This window comes from Alligator mississippiensis, chromosome 12 (genome assembly GCF_030867095.1).
Source record: "Alligator mississippiensis isolate rAllMis1 chromosome 12, rAllMis1, whole genome shotgun sequence".
NCBI classification, from domain to species: domain Eukaryota; kingdom Metazoa; phylum Chordata; order Crocodylia; family Alligatoridae; genus Alligator; species Alligator mississippiensis.
Window position 1 is genome coordinate 3,231,057 of NC_081835.1, and position 21,232 is coordinate 3,252,288.

At 45.3% G+C, this 21,232-nt stretch overlaps 1 protein-coding gene across 2 annotated transcripts in view; it reads left to right on the plus strand.

The window, feature by feature from the left end:
• The window catches only part of SYNPR (synaptoporin), a 119,630-nt gene that overhangs the window by 50,002 nt on the left and 48,396 nt on the right, over positions 1-21,232 (plus strand). The window contains exon 1 of one of the 2 annotated variants that reach the window (XM_014604476.3): positions 18,838-19,446. The exons of the other annotated variant lie outside the window; for it this stretch is intronic. Within the exon in view, the coding sequence (XP_014459962.1) occupies positions 19,423-19,446 (24 nt within the window). The 5' untranslated portion in view covers positions 18,838-19,422. Of the gene's footprint in view, positions 1-18,837; positions 19,447-21,232 lie in introns of those variants that run through there. 2 annotated transcript variants of the gene reach the window in all.

Sequence of the window (21,232 nt, forward strand, 5' to 3'; positions counted from 1 at the left end):
AAAATCTGGATCTAGATTTACTTCCCTTGTGAATGTGTTTGATTATGTTGCTTGATAATCACCTGCTGTGCTATCGCCTTGGCTGGGATGATGTAGCTGGGGCTGGTCCTGCTTGGAGCAGGGGGGTTGGACTAGATGTGACCCCCTGAGGTCCCTTTAACCCTCATTTTCTGTGATTGTATGATATTATGATATGTCACTGGTGTATTGAGCCAGCAAACTATGCTGAGCAGCATTAAGACAGAGAGTATTTACAGGAAAACAAACCAAACAACTGCAGGTGAAACTCATGACTTGGTAAAATACATTAAGAATTACAAAAATTTCCCGTGATTATCTTCGTGATCGGATATTTCTTTTGTACAGTTAAATATTCTTTCCACTTTAACAGCTCTCAGATAGGGACTATGTGCCCCTTATAGCCGGCACACACTGGTTGAACCCAGGCACGCCTCATCCTCTGAATTGTCTGCTGCACAGTATTAGTGATTTTAGTATTTTTGTACTAAAATCACTTTCAGGTAAGACCCAGAAGTCGTCTTACGGACACAATTATCCATTTTAACTCAAACTGACAGGCTGGAAACGTAAAGATCTTTCCTACGTTAACGTGTCTTCGGGCGATGGGAGAACTTTGCAGAGCTCTATAAAACCCATCATCTCTAATGAAATCACTTCCTTTGATCTGAAGTCTCCATTTTGGTTTCCTGTGAAATTAAGCATAAATAAAAAATGGAAATATTTTCAGAGAGAATCAAATAGTTACACTACACGTAAAGTGCTATCTCTTTTCTACGGGTGTTATTACCGTAACCATCTGATGCTATCCAAACAGTCCAAAGTCTTAAAATGTGTGCATCGCAAAAGAGGAGAAACAAGGTATGTTAATTAGATGGATTTGCAATACCAGGGTGATCTTGGGTCTTAAATGTTATACCAGATAGTCTTTTAATCAGTTTTCTTGTTACTGCTGAACTGAACCTTTGTAGAGGCATTTAACTGAAGGAACAGATTGGAAGAGCGATTCTGAGATGCAAGCGCTAGATGGAAAGAGCAGACAGCCAGAAGGCATGGATACAGCGAAAAGCCAGCCCCGTGCTGCCTCCTGAAGGATTGCCTCCCAATGCTTTTGGCTGGATGAGCGCTTTCTTGACAGCTAACATGGAACAATCTTAATGTGTGAAAAGCTAGTGAGTGCAAAGGCAGAGGAGCCTGGGAAATAAGGAAAAACTCTTGAATAAATAAGGATGTGACTAGTGTTTAGGCAGTTGCATGCTACAGAAGCCAAGGCTAGCTTAAGCAGGAATCTGTTTAAAAGCCATTATCAGACATGGCCAAGCAAAGACCAACCAACAACCCATTCTAGCTGTTGGAAAAGCTATTGAGCTGTGCCACCTTTCTTTGCTATGTTGGCTGAAAAATTACGTGTTTGGGATTATTGAATATCTCCCCGTGATCTCAGGAGATGTTCCATTTTCAGAGCATGAAGCAACAGATACAGGAAAATCAGGACGTTCAGCACATGCAAAAGTGAAAACCGCACTACTCTGAAAAGCGGCTGGGTGCGTACGGCTCCCTCGGTGTAGTAAGAATTAATTTGGGTACTTGGGTGACTAACGGACTTCAAAAACAATGTCTGTTCACCCTGTTCTGTTCTTAATCCCATCCAGTCCCCACCGCTGTTGTTATGCCTAGGTATTTCCTGGATGCTCAGTTGGTGATTTTTAAGGTTATTCTTGCCTACCAAACTGCACCGTGCTGCAGTACATGAGTCACTATAGTCTGAGGTTGAAGCATCTGTCTTTGGTCTCAAATGCAGCTGCTTGGCTGTGGCTTGCTGAACTTTATTTATGAGGCTTAGAGTTGGCTTGTGCCAGGCCAGCATTTGGGATTTTTAATGGGATTGTTGCACAGTGCAGATTGGACCCACCCCTACTGATGTGCCCATGCAAATGCATGAAACTAAATTGTATCCCTTCATTTGGCTTGTGCATGAGAACTGTTGGATGCTCTAATCTATAGATCATTTTGAGGCAAGCTGGAAACTTGGCCCTGAACATTGTTGTATTTGGCTGGTTATTTTCTTAATTCAATAAAGGTAAGGCTTAAAACAACATTACATTATGCTAGGTAATGCATAGCCTAGAAATAGGCTAAGAATATGGGTTGTGTCAAACTTCAATGGTCACATGAATATATTGAACATTTTGTTTTCTCTTTTTGTTGGAATTATTGCATAGCTTTCATAGACATTAGGGCTGGAAGGGACCTCGCAAGATCATCGGGTCCAGCCCCCTGCTCAACTGTGTGTGTGTGTGTGTGTGTGTGTGTGTGTGTGTGTGTGTTATAATAATTATTTCTTCTTACCTTATGGAGTCTGAGTGGCTTGGGAGTGGTTTGAAGGAGCACAGCTCTACCAATGAACTGAGTGTCTTCCAAACACTCATAAGTCTTTGCAATGGACCTAAAGATAATGCAGAAGACATTGCCTAGTGACCCAACCCCAAGTGACCTGGTCACCTCAACAGCTGTTGCGCAGTTAGTGATGATTTACCAGCTGGTGAAATAAATGAAGCTGATCTCAATTCAGTAGCTGCTTCTTTTCAGCCAGTAATTATTTGGGGAGTGGAGGCAGCATCAGTCTTAATGTTCTGCTGGCCATGGTATGGAGAAGGGCTGTCTCGGGACAGATGTTGATAAATTATAAATGGGCAAATGCAGTGGACGTGCAGACCGCAGCCTGGTGCATGATGTGTTTGCAAAACAATAGGTTGGTACTTCTGCAACTCTCTGGTGCCAGGGAAACTTGTCATGATTTATGAGTCTGAGAGGAGCCCAGACACACCTGATGGCTTTAATTCAGGTTTGCTCTGGCTCCAGGGACTTGTCAGAACTGGGAGCTCAAAGTGAAACGTGGGGAGCGTGACCTCCTTTAGACTGGAACCAACGCGCCGTGCAGACCTTCGTGAAGCAGGTCGGGGGGTTTGCAGCTTATATCAGCCACCGGAGAAGAAAAGGTATGGCCAGATTGGTCCTTGGGGACACGTCGAGGCCTGGCCCACGCAGATGTCACTTGACGTCAGCACCAGAAAAACCAGACTGTCGGAGGGGGCTGCATTCGCTCGGGTCGTGGCTGAATGGGATTTTCTAGCTTAGGGATGCACTCTCTCTAGGACTGAAAAAGGATATGAGACAACCTCAGCTGCCGCCATGCCAGGGCAGTCTGTCCTAGCTGTGAGCTAGAAGGATGGATTATGTTGAAGGGGGACAAGGCCTGTGGGACGGTGGGCGTGCTCTTCCTAAACCATCTCAGCCAGCCTCTTGAAAGCCTCCGACGGAGGAGATTTCTCAGCCTCCCTGGACACCTTATTCTTCCATCCCGCCGCTCTGAGAGAAAGGAAGATTTCTCCTGCGGTTTCATTTGAAGCCGCTTTGCTGGTCGTCCGCCTGCACCCCTCACCCCAAATCTTCCTTTTTTCTGGACTGAAACCACTTCTCATAACCGTCCCCTTTGCAGCCAGGTTCCAGCCCCTTTGTCATCTTTATCTTGCAACAACACCTGGAAGAGCTCAGGATGGAAGCACTTTTGCACATATGGTGAGCACACCATCTCCCTGGAGTCACCTCACGAGCCTTCCCCCCGGGACCCGTGGGACACACCAGTGGAAGGAAGGATTGCACGTGGTATGGAAGAGAGCCTGCTCCAAAAATGTATTCAGAAATTAGAAGGTGTTAAGAAAAGCCAGCACATATAGCATCCAACATGGGCAGTGCCTGTGAAAATCATGTTTGAGAGCTTCAGGTGGGGATACATAAATAAAACCAAAATTCATTCTTTCCAACTCTTCCTCAACCTAGCATTCATTAACTGGCTGATTACTTGTAGGAGTGTATCAGGAGGGCTTATAGAGATAAATGGCATGTTTTATAGGGGGGAAAAATGCTTTTTGTTCTTCTCAAAAGAAAGGAGACATGAGATGAATCGGGGAGGGGGAAGGAAGACATTATACCTGAAGCAAAATATAAATCATCGTTAATTATAGCTTCCTCCACTGTACTGAAGCATTTCAAGTGATGGATTTTGGTTTTTAATGCCACTAAAATAGCCAGCATGAGAAAACCGTTGATCAGACATTAAATCACAAACCAATAGCATGCTACCCTCCGAGCTGGGTCTTGTAGTCACTTTGTTTTCTGTCTCGGAGGAGAGAGGCTCATCACGTTTCAGCGTGTGACGGGAGGGCAGGTATCACTGCACAGCACAGTGCCTTATGTATTCAAGAGGATTTTGGAGCAAGCAGGACGCCGGGCTTCCTTGGTTTGTGCCTCTTTGTTAGCTGGGCCTGAAAGATAAATTAGGACGAGACAACAGCACGAAGGAAAGGCACAAGGTCTGCCACGAAAAATAATAACCAGGGATTTGTGAATGCTGGGGGCATCTTGAGTTCTCATATGGCCAGGTCCTCCCCTGGATTAAATCAGCAACCTTTTGTCACTGATGCTCTGCTAATTTGGCATCAGCTGAGCTGTTAAATGGCACAGAGGAAGAAGCATTTCACAGTGATGCAGTGAAAAAGTTTAGCAGACATTCAGTGTCTGTGGCCTGGATTTTTGCAGGGAGCGAGAGAAGAGAAACTAAACAGCAGTAGCAAAATTCGGCCATGCTTGCACTTCCGCCGATACGAAGCCTTGGAGCACCGTCTGCCGCCTTGCTGGTTTCTGACTGGCAGTCAGCAGGAGCAGGTCCCGAAAGCCAGGCCTGTGGTTGAAATCATGCTGTTTCTGTCCCAGGAAAGCTGGCCTCCCCTTTCTGGTATTGGAGGTGCCCCGCTCCATAGTGAATGCTGGGCCAGAAGGGAAAGGGCATCACTGAGATAAATGGGCCCCAAAATCAAGGGCGTTGCTAAAGTCAGAGGACGACGGAGTGCAAGTGTCAAGGGTTCCCCTGCTCTGAGCATGAGCCGCTGTGTTTTGTGTCCCAGAGGCTTCTTACGGGCTTCCCTAAGTCTTTATGAATGAAGACATGCTTAATATTGAAGAAAAACTGTTTGCGTTTACTACGTTGTATTAATCATTCAAGAATCTTCCATTTGGATCACACGCACCGATCACGTGCACCGATGCTCAGAGCTGTCAGTTCAGGTTGGCGTGGGGATGAGTGACACGCACGCAGATGAAAGCTGCCGGGCTATTAGGAAAAAACAAGCTTTTTGTCCTAGATGCTGTGTAATTGTGTCACTTTCTCCCTCTTTATTCTTGATGCTTTGCGCTGCTATTTAACGTACTAGCAGGATGTGCTTTGCGTCGTCTTCTAATGGCTCATCTGTTATATAGTAAAAGCTTTCTAAGGCTGTTGGTTCATGGGGTTACTTCGAACAAGACTGGTTGGTACTGAAGATCCCAGCTCCTAGTGAGATGTGCCAAGGTCATCACCTTTGCATCCGTCACCCCAAGCATATAAAGGAGCTTCAATGGTCACCTGTATTCTTCCTTTACATAGGAGTAAATGGAGACCCACAGAGAGCTTTGGGTGAATTACCTCTGTCTTGCTGGACATGTCTACACGTGCATTTATGCCAGCTTAAATTTACTGCTCAGTAAATTACTGCACAGTAAGTGGGAATAAGCCAGCATCTACACATGCAGGCATTAAGGTGCATTAGCACTGTGTGTGGACTGACTTGGGACTAAAGTTATCTGCAGCCGCTAAAGTTAGTCCCAAGTCAGTCCACACACACAATGCTACTGCGCAGTAAGGCGTCTACACGTGTGTTACTGCGCAGTAACTAGTTGGGTGTAACTTTGATACCTGCAAGATACAGGTATCAAATTTACATTCAAGTCGGCATCAGTCACCATATTTACTGCACAGTATGGGCATGCACATGTAAGTGTGTGCCCGTACTGTGCAGTAATTTCAATTACTGCACATTTGGTGCACACACATAGATATGCCCACTGTGAATTATTGGCAAAAGTATTGGGAATAGAATTGAGGACTCCTGCCTTCTTGCCTTTAGCCCCAGGTCCCAGAGCCATGGAGCTTCAGGTACTGCCCTGTTGCAAACTCCTCCAAAATATCTAGGGACCTAGTCTTGCAGGAGCATGCCCAGTCCATCGCAGGTTGGCAGAAAAGGCTGTCTGACTTGTGGGATGCACAGCTCCGCTGGTGAAAGCTGTTTAATATCAATCAAGAGAGATCTTGAAGTTCCTTGCTTTGCTTTGACTGCATTATCCACGCGAGGTGTGTGAGCAACTTCTAGGATTTATTTCATGAGATTTTTTTTTTTTAATGCCTGGGGGAGTTGCTGATGAGGCCAAATAATGAGCAATCTGCCTGTTTTACAGTGTTTCGGCAATTGTGCTATTTCCGCCCTATAAATAATTCATGGAGGTAAAACGAAGAGAAAATTTGCAGTAGAGGAGAAACAAGTGCTTACAAACTTGAGCACATGCTCAGCCCCCAGTTTGTTAATGAAATAAAATAGTAGCTGGTGCTGGTCAGAGTCAGCAGACTTCCCGCCGGGCCATTCTCTCCCATTAATAACCAAGAAACAGTATGTTTCACTATCCAGGAGAGAGCAGTAGTGCTTAAAGAAACAGCAGAGTTGTGGCATTAGCTCTTAGGCCTTTGGAGGACTAATTAGTTTTAATGGGTCACTTGTTTTATTTCCTGCATGGCACGTTGTTCTGGAGCATTCCCCAAACTTCAGTTCAGACTCTAATGTCTCTGATCATCTTCTTTCTCTCTCCGCCCTCTTCCCCTGCCCTCGGGACAGCAACGGGCTTTCTTTTTTGCAAGGATCTGCCAGCAAAGCAGACTGCAACACTTGGGGTAGAGACAAGTTTGCCCTTCTGTCTCTTCCGTGCCAAGGAGCTGGTCGGTTCCTGGCGGCACGCTGTGATGCAGGGATCTGGGTTGGGGCCTGGATCCAGGACGGATTTGAGAGGCAGAGAAGAGCTGGAAACATCCTTAGGTCTCTTGGCAATTAAAGTAAATGCATGCAGGAGGACAGATACTTAACCTGATGCACGCTGGGCTGAGTCTGGTGGCTGGTAGTGGATCCCCGCTGCCTCTGGTCCAGCACAAATAGGTCCTTTGGGCAAAGCTGCTGACCTCTCACCTGAGATGAGAGAGCTGGCTTTTGTTCCTCTCGCACGTCTCCCCATTTCCTCCGTACCAGTTATCTGTGCTCAGCCTGGCTTTGATGGCTTCAGGGTGGTTTCTCCTTTCAGGTCATGCTTGTGTGAGTGACAGGAGTGAGATTTCCTGGCAGGATGAGCATCCCCTGATCGGCTTTACCTGCAAAGGTCACAATGTGGGGGGAAGGTTTCTCTTTCATGGTTGGCCACCATGAAAATGGCACATTTAAAACCCATCAGGTCTGGCTTTCCAAAGTGCTGAGTGTCTGTGGCACCAGCTGAGATCAGGGGAAGCTGCAACAAAACCAGCCTTTCTTATACGCTGCAGACAAAATACAAACCCCATTGGAACAGCCACTGAGGCACGGAGATGCCTGCTCAGGCTGCCTTCAGGATCCTTGTTGTAAATATTCCTTTTTGGGACTTCAAATCATGAAACATTGGCAGTCAGAGCGTGCTGGCTAGATGCATTCAGTGCTCCCGTAGCTGTAGGGTCTGGGTGAACTTGCAGCTGGTTACATGGCTGCTCGGCTTGTGGATTGCTAGTTTTTTATAATCCTCTCCTGATCTTTCCAAGCATCATTTGGGAAGTGCTATGGCTGCTTCTTCCACGATTGACTGTCTTGCTACGCTTAGTCTTGAGACGCAGACTGATGGATAACGCCTCCCAAAGTGGTTCTGACGATGAGAAAGTCCTTCCCTGAAGCAGAGGCCTTTGGAGTGCCTGGAAGAGTCTATCTGAATGTACAAAAAGACTAAATTAGAAAGGAAGAAGCTAAAAGCACAGTTTTACAAAGCAGGCTTGCAATTAGAAGCCTAATTTGCATGTGCAGTTAATCATGATCATGTTAAATGCAAAATTGCCAGTGTAGTAATCAATATGGGCTGGGTATTTATGCAAATAATCATGGCACGTCACACCTATGCATTTAGTCTTATAATTGGATGTATATTTTTATGCATCTCTCTCTAAAAATCAGTGTCTGTGTCAAACTGTAACGATCACCTTGTCCTTGAGATAATGATAAGTTAGGACATCCAGTACCCACTTCTGGATCCCCTGGGTTAGGTACAGACATCATGCTTTTACCAGTGTAAGTCATTGAAAACTGGTCTATACCTGTAACAGAACAGAAGTTCAACACACAAAACCAGTCTATACCTATAAAAGAACAGAAGTTTGACATGTAGACTGGTTTAAAAATGTTGGAACCGGTCTAAGATTTGCACCGCTACCGCCACCACCAAAGGGCGAATGTGTGTTCTGCTGACTACTGACCTAAACTATGCCACTTACAGAAAACCACCTAACTTAGACTGATTCTGCTTTGGGCTATTTGAATGTCTGTAAGTAGGCCTAAGGTACCAATCCAGCCACCTGGGTAAGGTGCCCAAGGTAGTACTCTGTGCATCTCCCTTAGCCTGCTTGATGGTGAAGGTTCAAAGGAAAATGGTTTCTGGCTAGCATCCTTCCTCCAAACTCTACACTGGTTATAGGATAAAAGGATGCGAGAGAGAGAACAGTGGAAAAGAGGAGAGTTATTCCAGCATTTGGGACACTCATATTCCTTCCTCTTGCCCGGCTACAGCTGCACGGCGCTTAATGAACACGCGCAGAGCACTTAGCTCCATTTACATGAGCGCTTCTCCCGCAGTGCAGCTCCCCAGCACAATGTTGTTCTGTTTCCCTTTCCCCCTTGGGGTCCTCTAAGCTGGGCTGACCTTTCCCCGGTCCGTATCAACCCTTCTGCTCTGCTCCTCTGCGCTGCCCAAAAGGCGGCATTTTGCGTTCTGCTGGCCCTGGCCCCGAGAACCGACGGCGGCAGTGGATAATTCAGTCCCAGCACATCTCTGTTGACTCTTCTGGAGGCACGGACAAGGAAACTAATACATCCAGCAGCTGCAGAATTAGTAGGGACCGCTCTCCGTGTCCACCGATCGCGGGTGCCACATCACCCGTTTCCATCGGAGATCTGGTAAAGGCTCGGAGAGGGCTGGCTCGTTTCATTGATCCGTCTTCATTGCTACGCCACGCTGAAACTTAAGCTAAGATGGACACAGGTGGGCTACTGAGTGGAGTGAGAAGTAATTAAGAGAGCATTAGGTTTAGCCTGAAATAAATAGGTTGTCCAGCTGTAGTTGCTGTAGAGAGGAAGCTGAATGTTAATGAGATGCCAACAGTAATTATGGTGATTATGGTTTGGGGGTTTTTTTGAGTAGCTGTTGGGAATAGCTCGAATCGCATCCAAAGTGTGATGTGAGTGACATTTTAATCACTTTAAGGAGAAAAGGAAGGTACTCTCTTTGCAAAGGAAATTACAGTGAAACGAAGCTACAGTAAGAGTCGGAGAGCTGCGATGACGGCTCTGTGTAATTGCTCGGCAGCAGCAAGGAAATGCTTTTGTGCCAGGGCAATATCGTCTGCTTAACCCCATGCCTTAGTAATCAGCAGAAGCTGCAAGAAGTCTCCAGCTCTGTGCCACATTTATATAATTTAGTGTACAGTTCAAGCAGCCAGGTCCTTGAACCACTGTGCCAAAGGGAATGTGCCCTCCTCCTCCCATCCAACCGAGAATCCAACAGCGCCTGACAGTTCCTTACCCTTTATAGCAGGTCACGCTATACATCGTCCTTTGAAGCTCATCTGCGTATCCGCAGAATTGCCTGTTCTCTTCTGCATGCTTTCCAAGGCCACTTCATTATTGCCATCAACAGCATTCATAATCTGGCTCTTGCTATTACAGAAGAAACTCTCTAATCCATCCCATTCGCAGCACAAAGGGTCATCTATGTGCAGTGATGGATGAGCTCCCTGAACCAGTGCAAAAAGAGGCCTGGAGGCCATTCCCTTGTTGATCTCTGGATCTGCTGTGCGAGCAGAGGGGTGTGGATCAAACACCCCTCTTACAAACACACTTACAAACTTTCTGGCTTGTTGGATTGCCTCCGTGGCCTAAAACAGTCGTGCAGACTCCGGGTGAAGAATCGAATGAAACAGTTTGCAACTACGCTTATTCCACAAATGCTTAGTGGTGCAGTCGGACTCAAGGTCGGGCCGTGCTGCATGCTGCGTGGGGTATGGTGAGACAGCCCTGGAAGGAGTTTGCAGTCTAGATGAACACGGCAGGCAAAAGCTGGGAGAAAAGGATGATTTTTCCCATCTTACAGATGGGAAATGGAAGCAAACAGATGATGAGTTGATCTGCCAGCGGCCATCAATGGGCCTGATCTCCGGCTTTCTGATTCTCAATGCACTTCTTCCCATCACTCCTCTCTCAAACCCTTTGGATTGGCTTTGCTTGGTTTCCAGCCTACTTGTTCCCTTTCTATCACGGGGCAGGTGAACACATTCATTATCAGAAACCTTCCTGGAGAATTGTAAAAGAAAATGAATTTTTAAAATCCTCCCCTGCTAATATCAGCAGAAGCTTAGTTTTGAAGTTTCAGGCTTTTTTTCAGAGCAGCGATTCAGGAATGGCTGCTCCAGAATGACTGTCCCTCGCTGAGTGATGCAGGACATTCGTAATAGAAAATAATAATGGGGGGAAAGAAAAGAGGAGGATTTATTCAGGAACAGTTGCACTTTAAATCACCCTGAACCTTAATCTGAAATAACTTTCAAGTGTAGATAAACCTTTTATGAGTTGTATTTTTGCAGTCAGGAAGCAAAATCAATACTCTATGGCTTGCAAATCTAATCAGACGGAGCCAAGACCGCTCACGTCTCCGATCCCAGTAAACCATTTTGGACTAATCTCCAGACCAGGCATTCGTTGCCATGATTGTCTGGAGAATAACTTTGCCTGCATTTGCAAAATCATGTATGCGGCATGTATAGGGGAAAAAAGGAACACTTTGCTGAACAAGTTATTCTGCTGAAAATGATTTGCTTAGGTCTAATATATTGTTTGCCTTCTCATGCGATACGTTATAATCTCAGATTGGGGCTGTGAATTCCCTCCAGGCCTCTCCCCCCAAGAAATAATAGCAAACTTGAATTTTGTATCTACCAAAAGGCACAAAAAGCAGTAGGCCAACAAACTGATTTACGCTGAGAATCTCTGCTGGGTGAATGCACACAGACCTGCTGCTTTATTAGAAAAGGGCCCAGCAATGAATGTCCTCCCTGGAGCCCTGGTACGAGCCCTCATTCACAAGCACCTTGCTCACCTTCCTTCACGGGGAAGGACAGGACTTCAGAGCCTGGTCTTGCTCTCGGTGCTATTTGGGGTGTTCCTGCTGCTCCTGACCCAGGTAGGAGATTTTCCCTTGCTCTGGACAAGTCAAATTGTGCTCTCAAAGTTGTACGTGTCGTTCAGTTTGTGCTTTGTGAGCGCTGTGCAGGATTCGGTTCTGCAATAGCACGCACGCACGTTGTAACCCTCATGGCAAGTGTCGCTTAAAGGAGGTATCTAGCACATTACTTTATCCGGCACCTGCCTTGCTTTTCCACGGGACACATCCAGTTGGAGACCTGTCGTTTTTGTGCCAGATACACAGAGCCTGACCTGACACCTCCGTTTCTTCTTGAGATGAGAGCTCGGTTTCTTTGTCTCTAGGGCATTCAGTGGTAAAGACTCCTATTGAACCGCAAGCACATTTTCCTAATTCCTTGCACCCAGGATAGCGGATGGCTTCTTTGTTACCTCTGAAAGGCTGGATGAAAAACATGCGACAAGATAAATGGCTTGCTTTCATGTTTATAGTCCCAGCACTAACCAGACATAAACTTAGCAGGAGCTCTGTTTTTTGGGCCAGCCAGCCAAATGGAAGAACAGAGCTTTCCATTTTCAACATTTCATTTGCAGAACTTGAGTGATGAAATAGCAGGACCGTGGCCAGACTTGTGCGCGTGCTCGAACGGCCGTTCTGGAGTTTGGAAAGTTAGGGAAGCTTTTGACTTCGGCAGTTACTTCTCCTTCATCTTCCTTTTTAAGATCTCCCCCGTAAGGACCCACAGCTGAATGATGGGGCGCTTCCGAAACATGCCATACCACGGCAAGAGGAGCACTGGGGATAGCCTGGGATTTTATTTCTTACTTATAGAGCGGACAAGGATGCTAGGTGCTTCACAGGAGAGCGTGCTAATGAAGTTTGTGACCCAAATACATATGATAAAAACCCTGAGCCTGGGGAAAATGAGGGAGAATCAGCGTCTAGCATTTTGAGGAAACGGGATGCACAATTTATATGTGGAAACTAGTGTTTTCAGAGGTGACCAGATGGAGGGTGGGGAGTGGAAATGGGCTTGGACACAGCCCATAGGCAACCAGGATGCCTCCAAAGCACCAGGGACCAGAAACTAGCTGTTTTCCACCTGATTCTGGTATCAAGGCGGCTCGGGTGTGGGACCACCCCCTGAGCAAATGCCTGGCCCCGTGTTACCTGCGGTCCCGCTCCTGCACACAAACGAGATGGCGATCACAGCGATGCTGCCAGGCCGTCTCCCTGGTGGGGGCTCAGTGTTTCGGTCTCCGATGAGTTCTCGTTGTCTCTCCTTGAAGGAGCAATTAGCAATTTCCTCTTGTGCCCGCCAGAGAGCAACGCTGGCACAGGGTTGGTGCCCGGATCGAAGCAGCTGGATTGCAGCTGTTCCAGACCCGGCAGCCTTGCAAGAGAGAGACGGACAGAAGTTTTGGCTGCCGCGATGTCTGCGCCGGTAACCCGACGTTCGAGGAGATGGAGCATGTGCGCCTCCCACCGATCTCAGCCCGCTGCCACACACGGGATGGTTTCAGGTGTCTGGTAGCATTCAAAGACTCACTGTTTTCTTGCCCAGGCCCCGATTGAGCAAAGTATACTTTAAGCAAAGTATATGCTTTAACTTTCAGCATGTGCTTAGGTCCAATTGGAGTGACTAGAGAGCGTCTGTGTTTGAATAGTGGCCTTAATTGTTTTTATGCTAACGGGGAGCCTGGACCCCAGTGGAGATGAGGGGAAGAAGGAAACAACTTCACCCTGTTTTTTTTCCTAGTGTCAGCTCAGGGATTTCAATTGACAGGCTCCACTGTGAAGCCAATATTGTGAGTTCAGCTATGAGTAAAATAATACAATGTATGTGGGAAGCAGCGTAAATGAGGCAATTATACAGCAGTTTAATAACAGCTTTCTGCTGGCTAGGTAGCTGAAAACCTAAAGTACAGTTGATGGTAATTAGTTTTTGTTTTCCGTCCTCCCCCTGCCCCACCACGGTTAAACATCTACAGAAAATCACAATAGAAACGCGTCTGATTATTTTTGATTCTGCAGTGTTTTCATCATCCTGCTTGCGTGTGTTGGCCCACCGGGTTGCTTTTTTGAACTGCCTGATGTTTAAGAGGTGCAGAAAAGGGGCTTAACTCTGGAAACCAACACGGCAACATTTTGGAGCAGAAAATAATACGAGTGGGGTGCCAGCGGTGCAGTTTTGAACTTCAGAACGAACGTGAACGGGTAAATTGACTTTTCAGATCTGCATACGCTAATTAAGCACTAGACTTCTAAGGAAGCGTGCCACAGCCGCAGTGTTAAATCGATTATTGTAGATATTATTCATGCTCATAGCTGTTCTTTTCTGTGATGTCTTAAGTAGCCTTTCTTAAACATACAGATAGGGGGGAGAGGAAAATGCCTTATAGCCTAATATTTAATGCTCCAGTCCCCCTTCTCCCCCACACCCTGCTGCTGCTTCTGACTTTTCAGGCTGCATCTGATCTCCCCTCACTGCCAAGGGTGCCCTGTGCTAGCCAGATCTCATCCTGTTAATGCACTCTTCAGTGGGGGAGTGAATGTCCTTCTCTGGAAGGCTTTGGGGACACCGGTCTGCAGAGAGGAGCATGATCAGTCGTGGGCAACATGAGCAGCCAACCCTAAATGAGCCTCTTTTCAGATGCTTTGAGGTATAGGCAAAGCCCAGTGCCCAGCCGTGCTTGAAGGAGATGGAGTTTGCAATGCACTAGCTAAGCAGGAGCAGCACTGGTTGGGAGGCCTTGTTCCCCCCATCCAAAAAGCTCTTTATCCCCTTTCAGGAGGGGAGGGAGGTGGTGCTCCCCTTCCCTTTGACTGGTCTCAATGTTAATTCCTTCCTTTTCACCTCTGCTGTGGGACTGCCTATGAGGAAGCCCATGGTCACGGTGCCGTTAGCTGATGCGATCATCAGCCCACATCAGGCTGGACCCATCCCAATCCAGCATTACTCTTTGGCTAAGAAACCCACCGGAAAGCCTACTTTTCTTGGCTTTTCTGTTCCCTCTCCTCCGAGCGCACCCGAACTGCAGCTTTTCTGATGAAACCCAGTGTTGCAAAGCATGCGCCGAAGAGTCAGCAAGCTAATGTCATGTAGGCATGTCGTCTTCCTGAGCAGCGATAGCAACGTGCTTGTTACCTCCCTTATCATTGTTCAGCCCCATCCTCTACCTTTGATATCGAGCCAACATCACGCTCGCTTTGAAGAGCGGCACGCAGAATGTGAATAATTTGAACAATTGCACATTTCGTGACTTTAAAGAGCAGAACTTGATGAGACAGCAAACGTCCAGCGTTTCAGCTGCTTCTCATACTGACTTGAAAGCACGAAGCAATATAAAAGCAAAGGAGCCTAAAGAAGATTTGCTACCATTGCTGAAAGCTCAGGAAGGGATATTTGGCCTGAGGCTGCAAGTGTGTTTCCCTCCTCCTCTGCTGGATAATTCACGGTGACATTTTTTTTCCGTTTTTTTAATACCGACATTGTGACAATGTGGCTTAAGGGCTTGGTTGCTGCCTGGTGGGATTTCCAACACCTGCAATATTCTTCAAACTAAAGCTCCCAGCTTGTGTGTAACCCACTGGCTTTGCTGCAGAGCACCGAGCATCAGATTAGTGCTTTAACCTTAAATCCAGAAATCCCTCTGAAGTTGCTCTCTATCAGCGGCACGGAAAAGGTACCTGCAGGTGTGCTGTTACATCCATTTTTATGTGTGTTGGCAACACTGTGCTGCTTTGGGCAGCTGCAACTGGTCTCACTGGTGCTGGAAAAAATACGAATGCAAGTTTTCATTCCAGCCCTCTTTGCCTGATCGCATCCAGCTCAGCTTTCCCTTTTGATGCACGTTTTAAACAATCCTGAATTCCTTCTTCCTCCAGCACTAGACCGTGAGGATTGAGTTTAAAAATGAACGTTTCCATTTCAAGTTTCTCTCCCTGCAATCAAAAGGAAAACGGCCGGTTGCTGCGTTCACGCGCCCACGGTGCAATACATCCTTCTCCCAACAAGTCCTTTGGCAGGTGTAGCGGTGGCCAGACTGTAAAGGGCTCTGTAACACTAGCTTATCACCAAAAAAAAAACCTTTCCTGGACACTGTATGTGATGGAAGTACATTCACTTCACAAAGTCCCATCTTATGACTGCTCTTACCGGCATAGATCAGGAATAAATTGGCTGAATCCGGCCCGCGGTGCTATAAGCAACATGCTCATTTAAGACTACTTTTAAATTGCTGTGAGAGGGTGTCTGTGTTTACCTTTGGTTTGCCAAGAATCTCTGTTTCAGAAACCAACTTACATAATGTATCAAAATTAGTTTACTCATTAGCATTGCAAACTGCTGAAACAAGCTACAGATTGATAAAACTGGGGACGATATTTGCATATAGACATGAATGTGGAGAGAAATGTTCATTAGGAAACACGCCATTGCCAAAAGAAAGGCAAATGATTTCCTGAGCGGTATCTCAGACTTCATTAATTTCAAATCTTTCCAAGCTAAGTTGAAAGGGGAATGCGAAAATATGCTGGCATGATGGGAATCTGTTTAAATAGCTCCTGGGCTTACGGGGTGCCAGTACGAGTGGTTTTCTGCAGATGAATACTTCTGCCCATTTATTTCAGTGGTGGAGGTGGAGAGGTCAGCCCACACGGCTCCGGACCAGACCTGCTTAAACAAGATGCTAGTTGTTATAAATATATTGGGGATTCTCCCGTGCATCTGCCTTGCATCCAGGGCGTCCAGGAGAGGGACTGTTCAGCACTGAAGCGAGGTTTGCTATTATCCCAACTCCGTCGAAATCATTGATAAGGCTCCCAGTGAGTTCAAAAGATGTCAGTCTGAACGTGCTTCAAGGACCCCACCAGACCTTACAGCCAACATAGTGGTTGTAAGAAGCTGTCCCAGAATTTATCCTTCGAGATGTCCATTGTTTCTTCAGTATATCCATCCCCTGATGAGTTGGATGCGTCTGAAAATGAATGACGACTATTCACACAAACCCATGGAGTTGTAGGTCCATGTTTCTCTTGCAGTGCTGCAGGAGTTGCCGCATCCTGGAGTCGATGGCATACGTGGCCATGCAACGACTGCATCGATCTCTTTGATTGTATTTAATAGGACTTTTGGGGTCACGTGGCTTACGAAAAACCAGGCTTTGCTCTAGTTGCATGACCAAGTCTAAACCTTATTGCTGGAAAAGAAATATTTGGTATAGCTTCTAAATCAATTTTCATGATATCAAATGCTACAACTTGCCATGTACTCTGCGCCTTCTCTGTTATATTGCAATTCAACAAGGTGACTTGTGCTCCAGGTTTTCTGTGGGATTGCATAAGGATAGGTGAGGATAAATTCTGTCGTTTCCTTTGCATAATCATTTGAAGAGTATTTTTGCAATGTTTGCAGAAGATGTCTATGTACTTTTAGGTAATAAAATGCTATTTATAATCCAGATGTAAAACAGTAAAGGGGTGGGATAAAGAGTACGGTCAACTGATGTGCAACTGCAAAATGCTGGTCACCGTAAAGTGTGAGAAGTTTTCATGCCAGCAAGAAAACAGTGTTGTTCATAAAAGACTGGAAAAAAACATGAAGCAACAGGAGAGCTCAGCTGAGAGTTTAATTATTTATCTGGAGTGCAGCATCTCAAAAGGTATCTAACACCATATATGCATTGGCTTGTGTGCATTCATTTGCTAATCTCTTGGGCACCGGACCTCAGTTGCTGATACACCGTTTATTATTGCACTTCCCATAATTCATTCAGGGTGTTTTCATGTAAAATCTCTGTCCTGCAAGTAGTGCTTCCCCCTGTTTTTCAGAGATGGAAAGGAGGAAAGAGGGAGGAGAGGGAGGCTAAACTCCCATGGGTGAAGGAGGAGGGGTGAAGTTGTTCCCTAACACGTACTGCTCTCACCCTAAAGAAATACATGTCTGTTTGACTCGGGTGGCACTTTTTGTGCTTATAGAAGCACTGAAACGATGCTGAAAGCCTCTCCTAGGGGACTGCTTTGTTTGCATGGAGGTTTCCCATAACTGTGCCATTAGTCAGGGTTAAAATTGGGAAGCTTTTGAGAACCATGTGTTCAAAAATGGCAGTGTTCAAGATGATGCTGTCAGTCAACGTGGATGCATCCCATGGAAGGGTTTGGTAGGGGAAATACCTGCCCCAACAACAAGCTATTGGGTCACTTATTTAGGTGGGAGCTTGCTTGAAGTCTGCTGTGGGAAATGGCAAGACTGGAGCTGCCGAATATAACCAACCTAGGCGTGCAGCCTCCTTCATTTTGTCCTCTAGACTGCCTTCCCCAAGAGAAGTCTTCTCACACCCTGTAGGTCTGATGTCCCTCTACTGAGGTCAGTAGGGTTTTACAATCAGCATAAGAACAAAATCCAGTCAAGGTCAAATTCTGCTCTCCATTAAACCTGTAGGGTCTCAACGGGGTTGCACTGGTGGAACAAAACACACTCCAATGCATTGCCCTTCCCACGCCGGGACTTTTTGTCTCTTCGTCTTTGGAAAGGCCAAGTTTTGCCGTGCCGATTTTTGCTGGCATCCAGCTGATGTTTTTCTCTCCAACAGTAACAATTGCCCTCATATAAAAGGGACTGTTTTACCAAATAATTTTGCCTTGTGCTTTTCCACGTGAACATTTGCGTGGTGTGTGATTGTTTCAGCGTCTCCCGAGGAGCCCATTCAGATACAGAGGGGGAAAAGGATGATAACACCACGCACAACAGGGGAGAGACACAAAAGGCGGTGCAGAAGGGTCATCCATTGTCTGAGTCCATGCACAACTCCATCTTAATGTGATAGCACTTTGCACGGAGGAAATGACAACCCAAGATGAAAGGCTGGCGAGCTAGACAATAAAATAAGGTCTTTACACAGAAAAAGAACAGGATGCGGAGGCGTTTTATACCTCTCAAGGCTTCAGTGCGGTGCAAAAACCTGGGGAGGAATATGAAAGTGTTCAGCTCTTGAAGTTCAAATGATGCAGGCTGGTTTTCTTGAGTCTCTTATTTCACGGTGAGAAGGAGCAAATATGGGCAGTTTATGTTTGGGCAAAGCACTGTCAAGTTTGGGGCAGGAGGAAGGATTAGACCCTGCTTTGAGAGTCAGGGGAGCCATACACCTCGTTCCCCGGACGTGTCACACGTCCGGTTCATAAGCTGGTCACTACACACTTGTCAAATTAAATTAACATGCCTTCTTGCTATCCCCACCCCTCCGCCTGTGCTTTATCCACTTGCCACAGCTGCAAAATAAATGTTCCACTTTTTGGATAAAGCTTGGGATACACCTTCCTACTTGCCTTTACCAAAGGAAACCTGTAGAAACATGAAAATGGGTTTGACTTAAGGATCCTGTGGGCTCAGACCCGCAGGGTAACCTCCACACCCTTCGCACCTTTTCAGAATCGGGCCCTCCGATCCGTGTATCTGAGACGCCGTAAAGCTCTGCAGAAGGCACTTGTGCGAAGACAGAGATGTTCAAAGATGCAAGGGTGGCCCCACTGGATTCTTCTCAAATACTTCCCTTTCCCTTCTTCATGTCCTTATGACTTCTCGAGTGCTGGTTTTAAATGTCCTTGATCTGACTCAGTCTTTAGGCTTGGCACAAACCTGGCATAGCAGAGAGAAGGCTTCTTTCTTGTAGCATGTTCCTATATAGAAAGCAACCTTGCCTTTTCCATAGTGAGTAATGAGCATAGCACACTATGGTGGTAACTACACCACAACAAAGCAATCAGCTTCTCACCAAGGGGAAAGTATTAGATTTCTCTACTTAGATGGCATGTAGTCATTGTCTAATAATATGACCATTTTGCCATCCCTCTGCAAATAAGGCTGTGGCTGCTGCCTGATTGGTATATCATCTCACTTTCTCTCAGCATTGATTTTCTTGCTCTCCTTATTTGCTTCATAAAAAGAGAGACAAGGAGCTGGTGCTCTCTCGACTGTGAGAAGCTTTTGGGTGCCTTTATTTTTAGTATGAGACAACCTTTGCTTTATTTCAGGAGAAGGAAGTTGGATTATAAATCCTTTTGTAAATGTGTATGGTGATCTTTGCTCCGGTAAGTTTGTTTTTTTGTTTTTTATATATTTATTTGTGCAACTGGACTTGTTTTGGAGGTTTCTTTTCTTTTTTTTTTTAATAATTTTAAACCTTCTCTTCCCCCCCGCAGTCATTTGAAGTCTGGTTTCTGTGCATTCACATTCTGACCACAACTGATCTGTGTTACTTGGAGTTTATATGCATTGAAATATTTGCATTTTGTATTTTTGTTTCTCAGAGTGGGGGGAAAAAACTGTTCAGGGAAACTTATTCTGCACTTCATTATGATGCAGCAAGGCAGAGGGAGTGAGGATGCAGAAGGGAACGGATTCTGATTTAGCATTTTCCTTTTGGCATTTCAGACTGCAGGTGCTTCAGAAATAGAGCAGCAATACTTGACTTTTTAAAAAATCCATTAGGAGCTATTTAATATTGATCCAAGTGGAGTTATGTGAGCTCCAGACTGTACTTCATGATTGAGAGAGACAATAGAAATGTTGTAGATTTAGCAATGAGAGGTTGCAGCTTTCAGAAAGGTATTTATGAAAACTCAGAACAATCTCTCAATTGATTAACCAGGCTGCTCTCTCTTCACAGTGTCCGGTCATTAATACCAGTCAATTATACTGTTGCTTTCACTTACAGCTTCCTTGCTCCTAGCTGTTTTATGTATAGCAATGACTGCCTCATTCCTCAGCATTTTGTTCTTGCACTTGATCCTCCTGAAAATAATAATAATAAAAATAATAATAATAATGATAATAATGATGATGATAAAGACATTGTTATTATATAGCACTGTCACAGTGTCTGGCACTTGACAGATACAAATACAGGACAATGATTTTAATAATGTAGCTGGTGGGGAAAGACAAATGTTAACTGTTAGGATGAAGAAGTTGCTGAATAAATCTTTGAATCTGCAGGATATTAGATTCATTCAGTCACTTGTATTCTGATTTTTTTTTTTCATACTATCATGAGAAAACTCTGAGTCACTGCTTAATTGATGCTTAGTGCCTCAAAAGTCCGGAAAAAGTCCAGATGTTTTCTAATCACCGCTGCTAATTACTGTCATGAGAACATATATAAGCAAAGACTTGCTCATAAAAACAAAACCTTAGTTCTGGTGTAACTTGGTCACGGTCATATCAGGTGCAGGTGGATGTTAGTAAAAGAAATGAAGAGCACAGTTTGAGATGTCTGAAGACCATGGATGGGACTGTACATTTCTCAGGAAAGTTTTTTTTTTTAAAGATCTGCATCCATTGTCTCAAGTGATCTCTCAGAAAAGAAGTGCAATAATTAAAAAGTGCAATAATTAGTCATTAGTCATTCTAAAGCTGGTTTTGTTAATACCAAATTGTTGTTTTGGTGATGAAATAGCTGCCCCTATTGCCCCATGTGTGTATATGTATATATATATATATTTAAAAAAAAAAAAGATTATCAGTGTTAATGATGTAGTTGATGGGGCACTGAAGCCAAAGCTGGACAAACCCATGTGTTCAGATTCAGATTCCTTTTGACAATGATCTGATGTAGACCAATTTCCATAACTTAAATGTCTGGCATTTTGTGTCGTGTACCGTTGTCCCTGCTGCATTTCCCAATCAGTATACGCTCGGTGCAACTCAACTCATTTCATAATGTGATAGAACCTGGTATGTCTCAAAAAGATATATATCTAGTCAACTGACTTCATCTGGTTCAGTACCACAGACCAAATGCATTTTGCAAGCATGATCCTATATGTTCATGAGAAAAAACTGCGTATATTTTCAACCAGAGCAAAATATGCCAAG